The sequence below is a fragment of the Daldinia caldariorum genome (assembly GCF_022478825.1).
Source record: "Daldinia caldariorum strain CBS 122874 unplaced genomic scaffold F4812scaffold_11, whole genome shotgun sequence".
Classification (NCBI taxonomy): domain Eukaryota; kingdom Fungi; phylum Ascomycota; class Sordariomycetes; order Xylariales; family Hypoxylaceae; genus Daldinia; species Daldinia caldariorum.
The window spans coordinates 919,915-939,233 of NW_025953047.1; the positions used below are offsets into that span (position 1 = coordinate 919,915).

Here is a 19,319-nt window from a genome sequence, read left to right on the forward strand (position 1 = left end):
AGAAGCTAGCCTAGCAAGAGGTGGGGTGGATCGTCTAGGATTTTCTAGAGCTCAAGCCGATCCAGCATCTGCGCGCAACTACCTAGTTACTACGCGATGCGGGGCATTGTGCGCTTCGAAATCGTGGCATGATGCTCAGCAAATTTCAGAAGTGCGCATCATCCATGATACAACCACGACCAATGCGAATTTAGGGTCTTCCATTCGTTTGGTGAGAGCTGGGGTTCAATGACGCAGCTTCGGTTCGGCAACGTAGGATCCGAGGGTCGGCCAATCCAGCTGTTACAACAAAAAATGTGTAGCCTAGCCAATTCTCGCGGCTAGGCAGCACCAACCAAGACACCCCGCGATTGCAGAGCCTTATAAGTTGATGAATCGCAAGTATCCAGAGGGTCCGAGGGAGTCCAAATGCTGAAGAGCACCCAAAGGCGCAATAATATTTTAACAAAAGAGAATATGCACTTACTTTTAGACACCGAATGACACTTTTAGTTCCGAGTAAAGCAGCAGAAATGTAGCACCTTCGCGAACTCCAGCAAGATCCGAGGGTACCGGGAGACTTTTATTTTCGTTGTTGAAAAATAACAGGATCGATCCTTTTTTTAGACTCCTAGATATCGAATTGCGCCGCAACAAGAATTGGGGGAACCGTGATAATTGGGAAATAAAACCCGCACTGAACCGTTGCGACGATGCGATAGACGAAGGATGGGATACCGAGCAGGCCGCGCGCACACAGAAAACGCTTTTTTGCCAAAACGCACGCAACCAACGAATTCACGTAGCAGGCGAAAAGGATTGGGCTCGCGACGTTAATTAGGGTTGAGAGAGAAGAGAGGAATCGAAGGAAATGAATGTGAGGGTGGAGAGTGAGGGAGCAAGAGAGAGAGAGAGAAGAAGAAGAAGAAGAATTAAAACAGCAAGCAAGAAACACAAAAACAGAACAACGATAGTGCTGGTTTGGTTTGCGCGTAGTGTGTGAGTGGGAAAAAAGGTGGAATTGGACTGGGCTGGGGCCCTTCGGGTGGAGGAGAGACGAGTCTCCAACGGAGCCATGGCCGCCAAAATCTTCTTCCATCAGTTGCCAAAGTGGAGCTTGCCAGACCAAAGCGCACCTGCGACTTCAAACTTAAAAGGAAAAAAAAAAAAAAAGGTGCCGCTAATGACTTGAACCGTCCAAGTACTTGTGGTAACTTACTACATGTTAGTTGCAACTAGTAACTACCTACATGAACTACCTCCTACCTAACTTAACCTAACCTACCTAAGCAAGCTTCTATGTTTATCTTCGGGCGTGGGAAGTACTGTACTGTACTATGTACAGTACGGCTTCAAGATTTCAGACCTGGACCCCAATACAAATTCTGACACCCGCATCCATGTTTGAATACCTATGGGTGTGTATATTGACTTACACTAGTCATACCTACAAAATAATTCATTACCTACCTAAAGTATGTATATTTCCTCCAGTGCCCAATTGCTTATGATAAAAGTGGTAGATAATTACCTTAATATATTTGGCTCTTTAAAGAGAGGTATTAATATACTAGGTCACTAGTTGCTTGGAAATTGACAGAGCTTTAATATCATTCTCATAGGTACCTAAGGTAGCTCAGATTGCAGGAGAATGTTCGACATATATTGGTTGTGTGCTTTCCTTGCTCTACGGGTAGCTCCATGCAGGCGAGCGTTAGGACTCAAGAACTTGCCCTATCAGGCCGCAGAATAAGCTGGTGGAAAGCTTCTGAGCAGCTGAAGCAGTAGAGCAGCAGCAAAGTTCCTGATGTACCTGACGCACTGTACTAGGGTTCAAAGTATTCAATTGAGGTCAGTGCACCCCACCTCATAGTGCAACTTAAGCTGCATGCATACGTAATAGTACTGCAAGATACTTTCCAAGTGGGTACATGGTACATGCCTTTCCATCCTCACCTAGGTGGCTACATGTTAGGTACAGAACGATGGAACGGAATCTAGCAGAAATACAAAAAATACTAGTCTCGGGTATAATGAGGTATCCATTCTGTCAGTCTGTGCACGATATGTCAAGAGCTTGACATTTCCTCCCTGCACGAACCGAGAAGAGAAGGATAGTTTCCTTGAAGGCGTCAATAGGGTTAGTATATTAATGTCAAATACTGTCATACACATCTTAAAGATACATCTTGTTCGGCGACCATCGTTACGAATCTGTAGAGATTTCAATGTTTCAATTTGCCTATCTGTCCAGCAGCCAGCTTTGTAGGGTAGTGCGCTATGTTGGGATCCGACATGAATTTAGCATTAACCTAGCCTTAACGCATCTAGGTAGGTAGGTATAGATGTGACTTTAAAGCTCGTCCTGCAAAATTCCGTAATAGAACGTCAACATCGTAAGCCAAAAGTTAGATTAACCTATAGCTTTTAAAAACATTATTAATGTAATATGTATTTATGTTCTTAATAAGGATTTATGCTGAACATTCCTAAAGTTGTATAAAATCTCTACCAGCGAGGAATACGATGTCTTACATTCTACGATGTATCTCGTTTATTTACCTGGTATTTAGGTACCTATGCGTGCAACTTTACTATTCCTAAAGAATTTCGCAGAATTTAACTTGACTGTCAGGTGTTGACAACTCAACATTGTCCTGTAGGTCTTGTTTTGAAACCCGTCTCTTCAGTGTAATTTCTTTATCAGGGACGTGTTTACATGTATTGTACCTATCGCAGTCCGTCGACGGTTTCGATTTGTGCTTCAAACGTTTATAAAAGCTGCATTTTTATTTAGTCTAAAGGATTGGGTAAGTAGTCAATTCATTTGACTACCTGCTTACGTAGATCTGAAATAGCTTTATCCAGACCTGAGATGGCATATTGATTATCAGCAGAAGAAATGCTTAGGTCGTAGGTACAGTAGCTTGGTGATATCCCCAAGCTCCCCATTAGATATACCCGACTTTTAGGTTAAGTACCTAGCACTTGAAATACATCCCTAAGGGGGCGTTCGTCTACTTACACCAGCCTCTACGACGTATGTAGCGACATCCGGACACTACCACAAACAAATTGAGATTGGTTGTGTGACGGCGCAATAGCACGTGTGTGCGAGGGGGAGGGCGATGAAATCTGGGACCGGATCTCGAATCATAAAATGGCTCTCACCCCGGGAAATGCGACGATCTGCAAGATCCCTGCCTGGTTGGCGGCCTAAATGCAGATTGAGAAATGACAAGCATTATTTCAAAGTACAGTATTTTTCTTACTGTAGACAGTGCACTTTGTGTTAAGATACCTGATCTTACGGCCGCTGGGCCGCCGGCGTGAGGGGAATAATTTCATATTTATTTGGATGGCGCGGCCTAGAAACGGGGGGAAAGAATTATACTACCGGAGTCCATTGCACAATATTATTATATTTTAAATCAGAAATAGGAGGTAGATATCAATATTCCTTTCTGCTAGATGCGAAGAAAAAAAAAGAGAACGATCCGATGGGTCTTGGCTTCCTTAGGGCTGCCATTCTGGGATACTTCCATTAGCAAATACACAGACATGTGTATCGATACTTTACAGTATCTACCTAGGTACATGAGCTACATCAAAGCTAGGAACATGATGAACATGATGTAGGTACTATAGTACTGCGTACTACATGTATGGAGGCAGAGAGCGCCTCCCTGTGCGTCCATTTATTTCCATGGTGTATGTAAGCAGCTGTTCTAGTATTTTAGACTAGCAAACTTTTTTTTTCTTTTTTCCCTCTTCCACTTAGTTTAGTTTCTCGGCTGGCGAGCAATTACGCGCATGCAACTAACCACTCCATCCGCAATCGCAATCGGGACCCAATACAAGTTCTACCTTTTTTCTTTTCCCTTTACCTCCGAAGTACCAAGTTAACCAAATTTGTATAGTACATATATAAGACACCGGCTGCAAGGCACAAGATCCTACCCTACCTAACCTAAACCTTTACGTACCCACCAGAGGTATTATAACTATTATAACCCACCGAACTAATGTACACTACGCACAGATGCCTCAGGTCTTTGGTAAAACTCAGCAAACGCGGAAAACAAATTTTCTTCGAAAACGGGGTGATTTTCGTTTCGAGTCACACGGCAGCACGATCTATCCAGGCACGATACAAGTTTCGTGCAGTACCTAGCATACATATGTCAGGTAGGTATTTAATCCTATTTTATCTTTCAAAAAGCTCTTCTGGGCAAGTTTCTACGTCATCTCGTCGTTTGGTACTGAGTAGTGTAGTGTAACTGCGCTAAGGCCAAAGCTGACAGCAGACCCCAGCTCCGTCTGTGCACAACGGATCTTCCGGCCTTCCGATCTCTCGTTCGCGATCTGAACGGGCTCACTGAATCGCGCCAATGAGCTAGTAGTGTATGAAACTACTCTATCCAAACTGTCTTTGTATTTCCCGTATTAGAGTAGATAAATATTCCCAGTTCTACTTTTTGATAGAGTTCATACGACTCCAGGTATGCCGGCAGTTTTAGAGTGAGTTAACTTGAGGCTTTTATGTGAAGGCAAAAGCTTGTCAACTAGTCAGTTTCCGCAATACGGGTTCTTCCAGAGCATGGATCTACGGGGTATTTGAGTTTCTGTCATAAAACTTAACGCGCGATGAAGGTTCAAGCCGAGCTCGGTACCGCTCCGTAGTTAGCACCCTTAAAGTAAGGTCAAAACCCTAGTTGAGGGTGGCGCTACGTCGGAGCGAACATCGTCGTGTCAAGAGACAAAAACTCTTTTCCAAATTGCCTAGGCAAGAATGGGCCATTTGGGTCGGTTAGCTACAGTGACCAAGGTTACGGTTGTAAGTAGCACTAATGATATTACCTCGACCTATCTCAACTTGAGTTATCTATTACCTAGTTGAACGACTGGGAATTGAGGGTGGACATCTGAAATCTTGAAGTAGACAGATAAACTCTGTCCGGGTATATGCGAATATGAATTGCGTATTGAAAGTAAAGTTTTATCTAGGATGTCGAGTATAACCTAAGAAGAATCTATGCTTAATAACGTGACGACATATTTCTACTAGGTATTCCGTATAAATGAAGTTTTGATATTTTCCTTTAGCCGTATCTTGTGTCGTTTCCTAATAATCATATGATATGATATTATTCATTAAAAAATGAACCCTCATCTTATACAAACTCATAAGCAGCATCGATAGATATCTAGCAGCTTTGAAAGTCCACAAAATTTATGGAGAATTGCTTATTTGACTTCAATAGTATATCATGCTCGATTTATTACTTCTTTAGTAAGCTACATTGATTCATATAAAAATGTGTTGGAACGGAAAGCAACAATTTGACGGGATGTGCTCAAAACCATCAAAGCCCTAAAAACAATTGATAAAGACACTCGGATAAGGTGAAGATAAAAATAGTACCTAGATGTAGCAGCCACTTGTGGTATGACTGTGGCTGTGATCTGTACCGCCACATTCTTCCCACTTCCCGCTTCCCGCTTTTACCTTTTTATTGTTGACGTGCGCATCTTGCTGGCTAACGAGCGTCGGTCACCAGAATGCGATAAAACTTAGGTTAAGAACGTAGTAGACTCCAGTGACTTTGAGCGGCGATGCTGAAGTCTCTGTACGTTTAATTAATTGAGATGCAGCTAAAAACATGAACCGTCAATCATCAATCTGAATTTGTCGTGTACCTGACTGCCTTAGGGAATCACTAGCAAGAAACAGCCCAGCCCAGGAAGCCCAGGCAGAAAAGACTACGCGGATAGTACTCTCAGCAATTTTTAATAAAGTCCTTATAATATTCGACTTCTATCTTTCCATTTAAAAGACGAAGCGCTACCTTTCCCCCCATACGTATCCTCCTGCATACTTCGGTCATCTTCGTTCTATTCCATAATGGCTTCATCCGATGGAGGCGCTGACCTAAAGCTGATCTCCTCAATACGTTATAAGATCGCCAGTGTCTCCACCGATGAGAAGAAACTCAGTGATGCCCTTCACTCACAACTTGTTCCCCTCCTTGAAAGGGCGGGTAGTCAGCATAAAGCTGTAAGAGATGTTGTACGTGTCTTATTTTCCACATATTCCTGAAATCGGTGCATCACTAAACTGTCTGGACAGGCATTTCAAGGGTTCATAAATGTCAACAATTTCGTCAAGCCTGCAGGGTATGTGCCATGCTCTACCAATAATCATACTTCTTACTGACCCTCACGCCAGCGTCGTCTTACCCGTCGCAGCTCTTGTCGAACAATACAAAAGGACTAGCTCGCCTATGGTCAAGCAGCTCGACCTAAGTCTTATAAAACAAGGCATTTTGAGACTTGGCCAGCATGAGCGCCGAGAGCTACTTCCGCTGGTACTGCGAGGAATCTCCAAGGAAACTAACTTAACCGGTGCCGCTGGATTTTTCAACATATTTTTACGTCTGCTTTTGGAGATTAAAATCCCTGGGCGAGGCAGTAATGAAGATATTGCCCTTCGAGAGCGAATCGGCCTTTCGGATGCGGGAGATGCTAGCTACATATCACAGTGGCTTGGGAAACTGTTCCTCTTGAGACAGGATTTGGCCTTGACGACTGACGAAGAACTCGATGGGAAACTCCTCGTTTCACTATCAGGCCTCACTCGTGAGGATATTACGTTCCTAAGGAACAACAGCCCTCAAACATGGAAACCAGGTAGCCCAGTTAGTCTGAGCTTACCGGAATGTAAAACTAAGGCTGCCAATTTCTTAGCCAGTGGTGCATTCACAGACGACGAGCGATATGTACCCATGATATGCGCGGCTGGTTCCGCAGATTCGCGAATCACGTCGATTGCTGACGATGTCCTCAAACGGTCTAATGTTGACCTTGAAAATAGAGATATAATTCGATCACTTTACGACGCTCATAAAAGGTTTCCGGCCGCCCATCGGATACAAGTTCTTAAGTTGCTCTCCAAATCAGTCACCGCGTGCAATTTTAAGCAAGATATGCTAGAAGCAGTTAAGCAGGATTTCAGTATTGTATCTGGCGATGATGCATCTGCCCTCGGTCTCGAAGGATTGCGGCTTAGCAAAGCATTATTGGCATTTCTGGGCTGGGTTGCTCGAAACAAATCCGTTTCTAGGGACACCAGTGATGATATTGGGCCGCCCCTCGTTCTTATGCTAAAGGACTACATTCTGAAACAAGGATGGCCGGAACCCACACCTCGAGGAAAGCAGTCGCAAGCTCAAGACGAACAGAGACTACGAGCCAATGCGTATGAAACCATTGGTACCCTCGCAAGGGGGGGCCATTTCGAGTATAAGGCGAAAGATTTGCTGCTGAAGTGGCTCTTTGATTCCCTAGTCTCTGACCCCAGCCCGGATATTGTGGTCTATATCGAAAGTTCCTTGTCAAGCATGATGGGCCTTTTCAAGCCAACAAACCCAACGGAGATACGAGATCTGGAAATATTGCTCTTAGAATATATGACTTTACCCCAAGGGCAAGGAAGAAGAACGGCACGGCACGTCGCAGCGCGCTTTGCGAATAACTGTCTTCCTTACAGCAACATTCAAGCTCGATGGATCGATATTCTCGCCTTAGGTGGTGGGACTTCTGAACGACGGGATGTGCTCGAAGAAGGACAACGGGGGCTCGATCCGTGGTGGGCTACTAAATTCCATCCTGAGAGTGCATTAATCCTGCCTGATTGGACGAAATTGACAGAGATGCTTTTCAACACCGACCGTGAAACCGATGGAAGCCGTATGGATGTCGATCAGACATCGAAATACACGTTATTTCCTAACAATATTCTTCGAGCTTTCCCAATAGCATTACAATATGTTAAGCAGATCATATTCCTCACTGCACTAGGCGAGGACAAGTTTGAGGTAGATTGGGAGTCACAACTAGAGCGAAAGCTGCAAAATGATCTGGAGAGCCGCAACCAGATTAGAGAATATCTTGCGGTCGCAAACGTGGAATCTCTATTGAAAATCCTCAATGCAGCTTTTGATGGGCTTCGAGATCATCCCGACCTTGGCATCGAGGAGCATATTGGGTGTCTTGCCGAGATATTATCGTTCGCACCCTCAACAACTGTTATATCCACATTGTCTGCAAGAACCCAAGAACTGCTCCCCATAATCAAGTCCAATAACCTGAAAGTTAGGCAGTTGGCGTCGAAAGTCTTCGGTATACTAGTGCCATGGAGCAGTCAGTCTGCCGCCCTAATTTCTCGTCTACGGGATTTTATCACGTCATGCCCGGAGCCCTCTGCTTCTCAGTCTGCTGAGTATCAAGGTTCGCTTCTTTGCCTTGGTAGCTATTTTTCCCGTGCCGCTTACTATGGCAAGATCAAGCCCGACGATGTATCCGAGCATGCCCAATTTATCTACCAAAGGCTGATATCGTCATTGCGAAAGGGGAGCGCAGATATCCTAAACTCTACTCTGGAATGCATCTCGCAACTTTGGACTGTGAATATTTACTTCCCCCAGAAGGACCAGGATCTTACGGAGACAATTGACGCATTAGCCAAGCTCTCGCTTTCAGGAAATGAAAAAGCGATTAGTACCTTGGGAAAGCTAGCAATTCCTTCGTCGGCTGACCTCTCGGGCGATGAGACAGAGCCGGTAGCAAAGATCCTGGATAAATTATTCGCGTTATCTGATATCAAGCGAACGGAAGTACATTTCACAACCGGCGAGGCAATTGCATGTGCAATCGCTCGTTGGGATTCCCAAGCCGTACAACTCGGGTTGGATGTGGAACCTTCTGGATCAGGTAAATCCGACATCGTCGACGGCCTCGGAAAGCGACCTCTTAGAATTGACGCCACAATAAGTAAACTCATTGATGGCTGCAAAACCACCAAGCCTTCCGTTCTGAAATCGTCGGGTATATGGCTTTTCTGCATTATCCAATATTGCTCAAACCTTCCTGAGATCCAATCTCGTCTGCGCCAGTGCCAGGTTGCTTTCATGAGACTGCTTTCTGCCCGAGATGAACTTGTCCAAGAAACGGCCTCGCGTGGACTTGCTCTGGTGTATGAAAAAGGAGACCCATCTCTCAAGACAGAGCTTGTGAAGGATTTGGTGTCCAGTTTCACCGGGACTAAAACACAGTTGAAGGTCGACGAAGATACCGAACTGTTCGACGCTGGCGCCTTGCCAACCGGAGAGGGAAAGTCGATCACATCTTACAAGGACATCGTTAGTCTTGCTAACGAAGTTGGCGATCAAAGTTTGATATATAAATTCATGGCTTTAGCCACGAATGCCGCGACGTGGACTGCTCGTTCCGCTTTTGGTCGCTTTGGATTAAGCAATATTCTCTCAGACGCGGAGTTAGATCCAAAGATTTATCCAAAGCTGTATCGGTACCGGTTTGATCCAAATTCCAACGTGCAAAGATCAATGGAAGATATTTGGAAAGCGGTTGTCAAAGACCAGACAGCGACGACCGATAAATACTTCGATGCCATAATGGAGGACCTGTTAAAAAGTATATTAGACGGAAGGGAATGGCGTGTACGAGAGGCAAGCTGCGCGGCGATTGCCGAACTCATATATGGACAGCCATTTACCAAGTACGAAAAGTACTACGCTGAGATCTGGAAGCTCGCATTTAGAGTCCTAGACGACAAGAAAGAATCTGTCAGGACCGCTGCCCTGAAACTATGCATGGGACTATCGAAGACGCTTGTCACTCAGCTCCAGGAGAACAACTCTTCCGCTTCAGCCAGAGCCATGATGGCTCAGGTTCTCCCGTTCTTGTTGTCTGACAAGGGAGTCGAGAATTCTGTCAAGGAAATCAAGTATTTCTGCATCAAAATCGTCTTAGATGTTGTCAAAAACGGAGGTGATGCATTGAAGCCATTTATTCCGGCTATCATCACACATTTCCTTGGTTTACTAAGTACGGTAGAGCCAGACGAGGTCAATTTCGCGTACCAACGATTTAGTGAAGAAGATCGCGAAAGCCTGGACAAGCTACGAGGCACATTTGCTACCCGATCGCCCATGTTCGAATGCATCGTTGATTGTTTGCGGTTTGTTGACGAGGACGCCATGAAGGAACTCGCCCCTCAGCTAGTCTCAACTATCAAATCGGCTATTGGAATGCAAACCAAGATCGGTTGCGCCGAACTTCTCAGTACTCTGGCACTTCGACATAGCATCCTGCTACCTCCGTATAATGCGCAGTTTCTAAAGACAATGGAGACGCAGATCCTGGATAGGAATCATGAAGTGAACAAGGCGTATGCCAGAAGTTCTGCATATCTGCTGAGATCGGCGACCCTGGAGTCTCGAGACCGATTTACATCGCGACTTGTAGACTTGTATTTTGGAGCCGAGGATGATACTCGGCGGCAGAAGGTTGCTGATGTTGTTCTAGCCATAGCGAAGGTCTCCCCTGATGCGTTTTCCGACCTCGAGGCCCGTCTCTTGCCTTTCTCATACTTAGCCAAACATGACACCGATGACTACGTATCTGAGGAATTTGAAGCTGTCTGGAATCAACATGCGGGTGGAAGCCATAGTGTTAAACGTTTCGTCGATGAGATTACACAGTTTGCGCTGAAAGGCCTCGATACGTCGAAGTGGGCTCTTCAACACGGTGGTGCTATAACTGTGGCGTCTATGATCACTGCACTCAGCAGTGCCGCCGGGAAAGACGGTCAATTCGCCGACGCGGACCTACAGAAAATCTGGCCTGCGCTAGAAAAGGCTCTATCGCTCAAAACATTTAGCGGCAAAGAGAAAGTAGTGACGGCATATCCTCTCTTCGTACTCCACGGCAAGAAATTTTGGAGCACGGATTCAGCTCTCGCAACGCAACTGAAGAAGATAGCTATCCGCGAAGCGAAACGAAATAATGATACATATCGCCCTCATGCATTCCAAGCCCTCGCGGAGTTTGCTCGCGCCCGAGAGGATTTATATATGTATGCGGAGGTAGTTGGCATCGTGTCAAATTACTTGAAACCTGACGAAGCACACAAGGTTACGGAATTGGAGCAAAAGACAACGGATGCAGCACTCAAAGCTACCCTGACAGCCTACAATCGTCGACAAATGCGGGAAACACCGCTTGCTGTGCTGGATACTATAGTGACTACTGTAGAAGGAGTAAAGGCAGCAATTTCGTTAGCTAGAGATACGTGGTTCACCAGCGCCGCTGATATCTTGAACCAGGCCGCAGCTTCTGAAGGTTCTCCGGGTTCTTCAGCCGGTACGGTGGCTACTCGATGGTTCAGACTGCTAGTAGCAGATGAGAGCAACGCAATCCTTGAAAATCAACGATCCAACCGCGCAAAAGCACTCGGAGCTTTCGCGAAGGCATTAAAGAAGGGCGTCTTTGGCGCAGTTAGCGAGCAGGGGCCGTTGCTTGACGAGATGGAGAAGAAGTTGAAGTCCATGACAGAAGCGGAAAGGTCGTTAGATGTGCAGAAGCTTCTAGAGCATGTCGCTCAACAGCTTGCTGTCTAAGAGATGAGATGTTCTAGGAGATGTGAGGAAATGTAGTTGTGTGTAAGCGATGAGTTAGGGATAAGACACCGAATAGAATTTTTCTTTGATTTCTTTCTTGGTATGATCTGTTTGGTAATACGTAATGCCTATGAGAAGAAATAATCATCTGTTGTTATTCCAATACGTATAATATCTGAGGTTTCTTTATTATTTAAAGAACGAAGTTGGTGTAAAGTATGCATTGTATCCCCTGACTAACTTTAGCACGATGAGTACGTTAGTAACTGTGGATCACCTACATGTATGCATGTATGTTAGGTACCTACTCCATAGCCAAAGTACATAGGTATCTGAGTACCCAGGTACTTAAGTAGTTTGTACCTACCGCGGGGTTATAAGCGGAGAAAGGTCGGGAAGGGACTGAAGGATAACAGAGGCTCCAACTATTTTTGGTCGCTTATCGGCTTATCGGCTTATCTGCACTGGCCTGGCTCCACAAGATAGTTGTTGCGTCACAATAGCCGCCTTCAAAGGCCATTACCTAAACTTCGCACTTCTCACATTACTAGTACAGCACAGTCACCTGCTACAAAACATCATTTCTCGTACAAACAACTTCAATCTCATTTTTGTTTGCCTCGGGCGGTAAATACTCACTCTCGTTACCTTTCCCGAGGAGATGTGGATGGATTATTTCAATACAGACGAAATTCCAACAGGGAGGTATTTAAGCTAAGAAGCTACCTGGTAGCCAAGTTGTGAACTTAGATCCGCCATTCACGTTTTTTTCTATTGGTTCTCGGGCTACGAGCTACAAGCATCGAGTGCGTGGCGTCTGGTACCTAAACCTTGACAACTTCGCAACTTCACAAATTTATAGCCTTTCAGCCATACAAGCCTTACCGCCTTACCACCTTACCACCTCACCACCTTACCCTAGCTTGATACTATCAGCTTCTCGCCGCACAAAAAGTCATCAAATTAAGTAACCGCGCGCATATAATAATACTCGACATATACACCTTATCCTTCATAATTATACTAGTTCTTCCAAGATGGATGAGGACGTAGTCCAGTTCATGGCCATAACTGGCATCTCAGCCGAGCATGTAGCTCGCGGCTACCTCGAAATCTCGGGCGGCGACCCTATGCAAGCTATCCAGCTCTTCTACGAAAATCCGGAGTTACAAGCTAGCTTCAACCGGCCTGCCGTTTCAACTTCCACTTCAGCCAGACAGCCTACGTCGTCTTCTGCGACTCGAAACCGGGCTTTTACAGGTCGCGAAGATACCAGCGGCATCATCCACATAGATTCCGACGACGACGATGTGCAAATGGTGAATGATGACTTTGACATACTTGATGACGCGGACGATGTCACGGCGATAGCAAGAACCGCGCAAGAGGAAGAAGATGCCGCGATGGCGAGACGGCTACAAGAAGAAATGTACTCAGAGAATCACGGACCGCTGGATGGAGTAAGAGCACCCATAGCACAAACAACCGAGACCCTCGCAGCGCCCAATCTCTCTTGGGGTTTGGATGAAGACCGAAATGCTGCTGTTATGGAACAAATACGTCGACGGAGAGCAGCACCAGGTGAGCTTTGAGCCTTTTTGGCTACTGTCTCTCTTCTCGTTTACTTTCCTAACCAACTTCTTTTCATAGGTATTAGTGCAAATCCCTTCAATCAATCATCGGTTGATTGGTTCGACCGCGAAGATGGCGATGACATTCGACCGCGAAACATGCAACCCACTTCCAGTAATACATCGCGGAGACTAAGAGATCTATTCGCACCTCCAACGACTTTGATTACTCGTCTGCCGTTAGATGCCGCAAGAGACCTCGGAAAGGAGGAGAAGAAGTGGATACTTGTTAACCTTCAGAAGCTGGACGACTTTGGATGCCAAGTCCTTAACAGAGACCACTGGAAGAATGAAGATATCGCGTCTCTGATCCGCGAGCATTTTATCTTCTTACAATACACGTTAGACGACCCGCTCGCTCAATCATACACCACATTCTACTTTGCCAACCAAGCTCACGAGGATGAAAATAACTATCCTCACGTTTCTATTATCGATCCACGTACCGGAGAGCAGGTTAAAGTCTGGTCAGGAGAATCATTTCCCTCTGTGACCGAGTTCCATTCGGATCTCGTCGAGTTTCTCGACCGATACAGCTTAGCAGCCAACAGCAAGAATCCCGTTGTCAAGTCAAAGCCGAAGACGAAACCCGTGGATATTAGCCGGCTGTCAGAAGAGGAGATGCTTAGAATTGCCTTACAGAACAGTCTTGACGAGAATGGCGGATCGTCGGAACCTAGCATTCAAGATCCTGACGCCCTTACTAAGTCAAACCCAGATATTGGAAAAGGCAAAGGCAAAGCGGTTGCTGGGTCTAACGACTTAGCTGATGACTCTACTCAATCTCCTACGTCGTTAGCATTTGCTCAGATTTTATCGACTAATCCTCACGTGGAACCTGAGAACAACCCTGCAACCACGACCAGAATACAATTCCGCCATGCCGGCGGTCGTATTATTCGAAGATTCTCGATTACAGACCCCGTTCGTCGTATCTACGAATGGTTAAAGGCCGAGCCTCTCGAGGGCAAGGAGAACATCCCATTTGAGCTCAAGGCAATGCCGGCAGGCAGAGACCTGATCGAGGAGATAGGAAAGACTATCGAAGAGGCCGGCTTGAAGCAGGGCACGGTTATGATCGAGTTCATCGAGGACTCATAGTGGATGAAGTAGATGATGATGGCGCCGCCGCCGCAGCAGATGCAGCAACAGGAAAGGAACATAGCTCACGACTATACTGGGCTACGGAATTCATATTGCCTTGATATTCACGGCTCGGGACATGTGTTTTATTAGATTGGTTTGTTTGCGAACGATCCGCAACGGCCAAGACACAACACCCTCCCGTTGTCTACTAGTACTTTAGAGCTAGTTCTTAGCAGAAACGTGTTCTTTTCCCTCGCGGTAATTGATTTCTTAATGATTAATACATACGATGTGATTCATGCTATTTTTATGATAATGAGTGATTGCGTCCTCGTAATTAGTACTACGTACTGAATATGAATTCAACCCCTTTTCGGGTGAAGAGCTTTTATCTCTACTTCTACTTAATTACGTGTGTGGAAGTAATTCTATTTATCGCTATCCTTTTAAAGATATTTAACTGGTAAGAGATGTATGTTGTGGAACTTATATACATAAGGTAAATTGAAGTGACCCCTAGACTTTCTTATAAGTTGGAGTGTAGTCACTGTTCCAAGTATGGTCAGTAATGTATTGATCAGGCTGTTGCCCAAATCGGGGGCTTTACCAGGCCTGTCAAAGCTTCCTAGTGGCTAGGGCTCTGGGTCCTCCGAGCCGCTGTTGCCGTCCCGGGTGCGGGGTGCCCCGTCTCCAACCACAGCCCCTCCTGTTGCGGTGCCGAATGGGGCCGGTAACCGGGCCGGGTCCTGATGGTGACTGCCGAACAAAGGCCGGAACAAGGCCGGCATGTTAACCAATGAATCTCAAGGGATGCCACGTGTGCAGCTGCTTTTATTGGGTTAGGAGGTAGGTAATTAGTTGCTTTATACACTGCTACGCCATTGCAAGACTTATAAGAAAAGGGAAAAGAAGAAAAACTATCAGGGAGTGCTTGGAATTATCTGCCTAAGGCTAAATAACAACTGCCTATAAAACCCTAGGTTTTGGATTGTTTTCCTAACTCCTTGCTCATAATCAACATTTTTACCCTGAAACCTGCAAATGCTGCCATGGGTATTTGTAATGAAGATCAGAGAGAAAAAAAAAAAAGGCCACCGGCTCTGTTGCAGCTCTGGTCACTTGGGTCGATGATGATCCCGTGATATGAATGTGACTTGCTGTGATCGAACGAAGCGAAATGAAACCAAGAGCAAAATGCACCGATGAGAGTCGCCGTAGAGCTGAATCGAAGAGGCACAGAAAGGGAATGAAACTTTCTGGCGGCAGGTGTGGTATTGGCAGCAGCATCATCATCATGATCAGTCACTATCAGCCGTCGAAGTAGTGGCGTCTCCGGTTCCGTCACCTTCAGCTTCGTGTCCTTCCTCATCTCCATCCGTCTCACTTCCTTCCTTACGGCCCTGATCATTTTCTGCCGTGGCCTTACCCTTGCCTTTGTCCTTCTTCTTGCGTCCGGCTTCCTCATCCTCGGCACTATCTTCTTCTCCGTCTTCTCCGGAACACGAATCGGGCTTGGAGCTCTCGTCCTGATCGCCGCTCTCGTTCTTTCCCTCGCCGGTGTCGTCGCCGCCAGAACCCCCGCTCGAATCCTCGCTCGAGCTCGCCTCTCCGCGGGCTCCGCCGAAGTGGAGGTAGATCAGACCCGTTACTTGGTGCTTGTCGATGGCCAAGTGCCCGAACTGCTTCGCCTGCGGGTGCTGCTCTCCGCAGCTGTAGCACGGACCGCCGCTCGCGATCTGGCTCACGATCTGGTCGATCTGGCCGCCGCCCCCGCGCAAGTGACCAACCACCAGGCATTCGTTTCGGCAGCGGACGAGGGCGTCGAGTGTATTTTCTCGGTAGCGGTCAACCCTGTAGCCGCCGGCCAGAAACGAGTGATTAAGCATCGCGTGGGCCCAGGCGCGCAGACGGTTCGCGGCCTCGCCGCCCACACCCTTGGTCTGAATGAGGTCCTGGGCGTGGGGCCAGACAGTGAATGAGTTGCCCGATGTGTGCAGGGGGCAGAAGTCCGCAAACGCCCACCAGGAGCTTCTCAGGACCTTCTTCGTGGCCGGTGGGCGCATCTTGGTGTTCTGCTTCGCGCGCCAGGCATTACAATCGTTGTGGTCACAGTTTTCCGGACCAGAAAAAAAAGTAACAGTCTTCTTCTCCTCCAGGAGGGCCCTGATCTCTGCGTCGCCGTGTCGAGCCGCTTTGTCGACGAAGTAGGAGTAGATGTACAAGCTTGCGGGGTCGTTAAGGTTAAAGGCGAGGTTGCGTGGTCGGAGCGGCCAATCCTCGATGCGGGTTCGAGCCCTCTTGGCCCGGGTCGAATCTGCGTCCTCGGACGCACCGCCCCCGTCTCTCGGCCTGTCGATGCACGCCAAAGCCGATCTGTCGATGATAAATATATCTTTTTCAAGATTACACATTATCGACTGACTGGCCCTGGCTGGGCCCATCATGTGGTCATCAACTCCCTCTCGATCGGAGGCCTTGGAGTAAGACTGTCCGGTGATATAAACCATATCCCAGTGGATGTCTCGGAGGAGGCTTGTTCTCTGCTGATAACGATCCGGTGCGACGTGGCGTCCCGAGCCTAAGATTAGTTGGTATCTACCGGGTTCGCCGGCGTTGACGTTGACTCGTGATCCGTCCGCACATAGCAGTCCCGTGACATGCATACCATCCTGAACTCTAATAGCTCGGCTCAGTTCCTCTCCAGGGAGAATATTTGGATTATCGTTGTTGTTGCTGCCGCTAGGGCCGGCATTGCTGTCGTCGTCATCGTTCTTATCTTTGTCGGCATCATCGGAATCGTCATCCTTCTCTTCCTTGGCGGCTTTTCTTTTCTGGGGCTTCTTCTTTGTGTTTCGAGCCTCCTGATGCAGTTGATGCAGATCTTTATTCTCTACATCGTTCTTATACTGGTCTCGGTAGACCAATCCCCAAATGACAGTATCGGCCTGAAGTTCTACTGACTTGAGCTTCGGCATGATGGTGGCTGGTAAGGGAAAAGACCTAGATAGACCAGAAGAGAGTCGGGTTAGGGGTCAATGATAGCTTGGAAGATGGTAAGAGTATAAATGATGAAGGCTTATATGGTCGGGGATGTTGTATAAGATGATAAGTTGGGGGAGGGGGGAACAAGTCAGTATGGAAGAGAGTAATGTCTTTTCAGTAGCGTTGATAGGTATCCTTCATCGCATTTGTATGATATGTGCTTTCAGGGGAGGCGAAAAGGTGATAGGCATGTAGAAGGGGGACGATTCATAGAAGAGGCGAAGGTCACAGAGCAAGCGAAGAGTCATGGGGAGATAGGGAGATACTAACCTTTGAAAACCAGATATGAGGCTTGATCAAATTGATATCAAGGCTGAAACCGCTTGACAAAAGGCTGGACCAACTGATCTTAGAAGAAAGAATGGCTACCTAGGCAATGATGTTTTAGGCTTTGAAAAACTTGATTGCATACCAGAATCTAGTGTTGGAACTTTGGAGATGGGAAGAAAAAATGTGGGAGAAAGGAAAAGTCTGGGTGTTTAAATAGAAAACCAGAGAAGAGTGTGCCTTGGGGTTGAGAAGAAACTGGAAGGTAGGGACAGAACAGTTACTGCGGTAGCAACCCAGGTCAGGTTACATATCGTGGCCAATGTCAGAGGGTTTAGAGGACTTGCTAGGGAGGTGCACGGGAAACTTGCGTAACTTAGGCTGGTTGATTTATTTCAAAAGGCGGGCACAGGCTATCATCAACCACTAGGAGAGGGGTTATACCAGGCAAGTACACAAGGTGACTTCTCGCAAGGCGGGTACACACTGGCTAAGGAGAATATATGATAAGTGAATGTAGGGCGGGTACTGTTTGACAGAAAAACTGAGTTAGGAAGGTATGTACATGCTACAGTTGGTAACTGTCAAGAGGTACGTATCATAGTCGACGACATGATAGACGATATGTTGTTGATGCCGATTATAAGTGGCGGCAGCTTATACTTGACGACTATAGAAAACGTCGGGCGAGTGTTGACAAGTTTAAATTGTACATCTTACAAGTGAGGACTATAGAATACGGCGTGTTATAGTCGACGACTATAAAACTGCCCAAACTATACTCGGCGTTTCTAAAGAAGTATTTGCCATAGTCAACAAATGTATAGAAGTATTCTCTATAGTCGCCGATAGGATAAGAGCACACTTGTCAAAGTCATGACAACTCAACAACTGTGTAGAATTACTTCCTAGGTATAGTCGGCAATCGTATAAAGGTATATACTTGTTATATTCGGCAACTATGTGGATGTGCTTGTTATACTCGGCGATTGTATAGAAGTACTTGCTGTAGTTAATAGATATGGAACCTCAAATACATATTCATACTTAGAATGACGCATAATTAAAAGCGTCACAAGAAATTGGGGAATTAAGACATCCCTTAATTTCCAAAGCTTATGAGATAATAAGAACATAACAAAACAGCACATGGGAGTTGACGGATCGATATTAACTGATAAAAGACTGCCCATGAGTCCTCTTGTGCGTGCGAACTTGCTAGAGTCCTTTTCTCACTTATCTCAACAAATCAAAACCTCGAAAAGTCTCAAAACGTAATACCAAGTTAGCAAGAGCAGGTGGGAACGGAATTCTATAGGCAGGAGTGAAGGGTTTCTCATGTCATGCAAGATTCCAGCTCTGTCCTCCCTTGAAGGAGATACTCTAGACGTTAAACGATGCCCATGATGCGGCTCTGGGTGGACCTTGTGTAAATTATACCTATAGTGTACACAGCCCAAAAGACGTTGAAGAAGACAAGATCATCGTCATCACTATCATACCACTTTATAAATAGTGGTCTATCAAAATTTGAATTTGGTAATGTATTGCAGTAAGTTCGGACTTGAGGATATACGATGTGATTATTTTTTATTTGTTGAAGCATGGCGTGGTCGGTATAGAACAGGTAGAGGAAAATACGTCGAAAGATTTTGGATGCTAATTTTCCTTACTCCTTCTGATAATTATTCACAGACATGAATTTAAAAGGAGTTAGGTAAGGGTTTCTGTTTTTTTTTTTTTTTTTTTTTTTTTTTTTTTTTTTTTTTTTTTTTTTTAAAAAAGGGTTTTTTTTGGAAAAAAAAATAAAAAAAAAAAATTTTTAATAATAAAA

At 46.0% G+C, this 19,319-nt stretch overlaps 3 protein-coding genes across 3 annotated transcripts; 2 read left to right on the forward strand and 1 right to left on the reverse strand.

Annotated features, from left to right (window-relative positions):
• Window positions 1-5,514: 5,514 nt before the first annotated feature.
• Window positions 5,515-11,611, forward strand: F4812DRAFT_70044 (ARM repeat-containing protein). The gene is made up of 3 exons (XM_047939326.1): window positions 5,515-6,049; window positions 6,110-6,156; window positions 6,209-11,611. The coding sequence occupies exons 1-3, from the start codon at window positions 5,885-5,887 to the stop codon at window positions 11,457-11,459; spliced, it is 5,463 nt and encodes a 1,820-aa protein (XP_047789202.1). The 5' UTR covers window positions 5,515-5,884; the 3' UTR covers window positions 11,460-11,611.
• Window positions 11,612-12,350: 739 nt separating this feature from the next.
• On the forward strand, window positions 12,351-14,478 carry F4812DRAFT_70062 (uncharacterized protein). Its single transcript, XM_047939327.1, has 2 exons — window positions 12,351-13,040; window positions 13,110-14,478. Exons 1-2 carry the CDS (start codon window positions 12,497-12,499, stop codon window positions 14,189-14,191), a joined length of 1,626 nt encoding a protein of 541 aa, XP_047789203.1. The 5' UTR covers window positions 12,351-12,496; the 3' UTR covers window positions 14,192-14,478.
• A 996-nt stretch (window positions 14,479-15,474) lies between these two features.
• F4812DRAFT_465530 (uncharacterized protein) lies at window positions 15,475-17,151 on the reverse strand (the record flags this gene model as incomplete). The annotated part of the gene is made up of 1 exon (XM_047938445.1): window positions 15,475-17,151. The coding sequence occupies one exon, from the start codon at window positions 17,149-17,151 to the stop codon at window positions 15,475-15,477; it is 1,677 nt and encodes a 558-aa protein (XP_047789204.1).
• Between the last annotated feature and the right edge of the window lie 2,168 nt (window positions 17,152-19,319).

Bases quoted from the DNA above. Each gene is read 5' to 3' on its own strand.
- F4812DRAFT_70062 (XM_047939327.1), top strand. From the start codon at position 12,497: ATGGATGAGGACGTAGTCCAGTTCATGGCCATAACTGGCATCTCAGCC. The intron at 13,041-13,109 runs GTGAGCTTTGAG...TTCTTTTCATAG, and splicing joins TCGACGGAGAGCAGCACCAG to GTATTAGTGCAAATCCCTTC.
- F4812DRAFT_70044 (XM_047939326.1), top strand. From the start codon at position 5,885: ATGGCTTCATCCGATGGAGGCGCTGACCTAAAGCTGATCTCCTCAATA. The intron at 6,050-6,109 runs GTACGTGTCTTA...CTGTCTGGACAG, and splicing joins ATAAAGCTGTAAGAGATGTT to GCATTTCAAGGGTTCATAAA. The intron at 6,157-6,208 runs GTATGTGCCATG...CCCTCACGCCAG, and splicing joins AATTTCGTCAAGCCTGCAGG to CGTCGTCTTACCCGTCGCAG.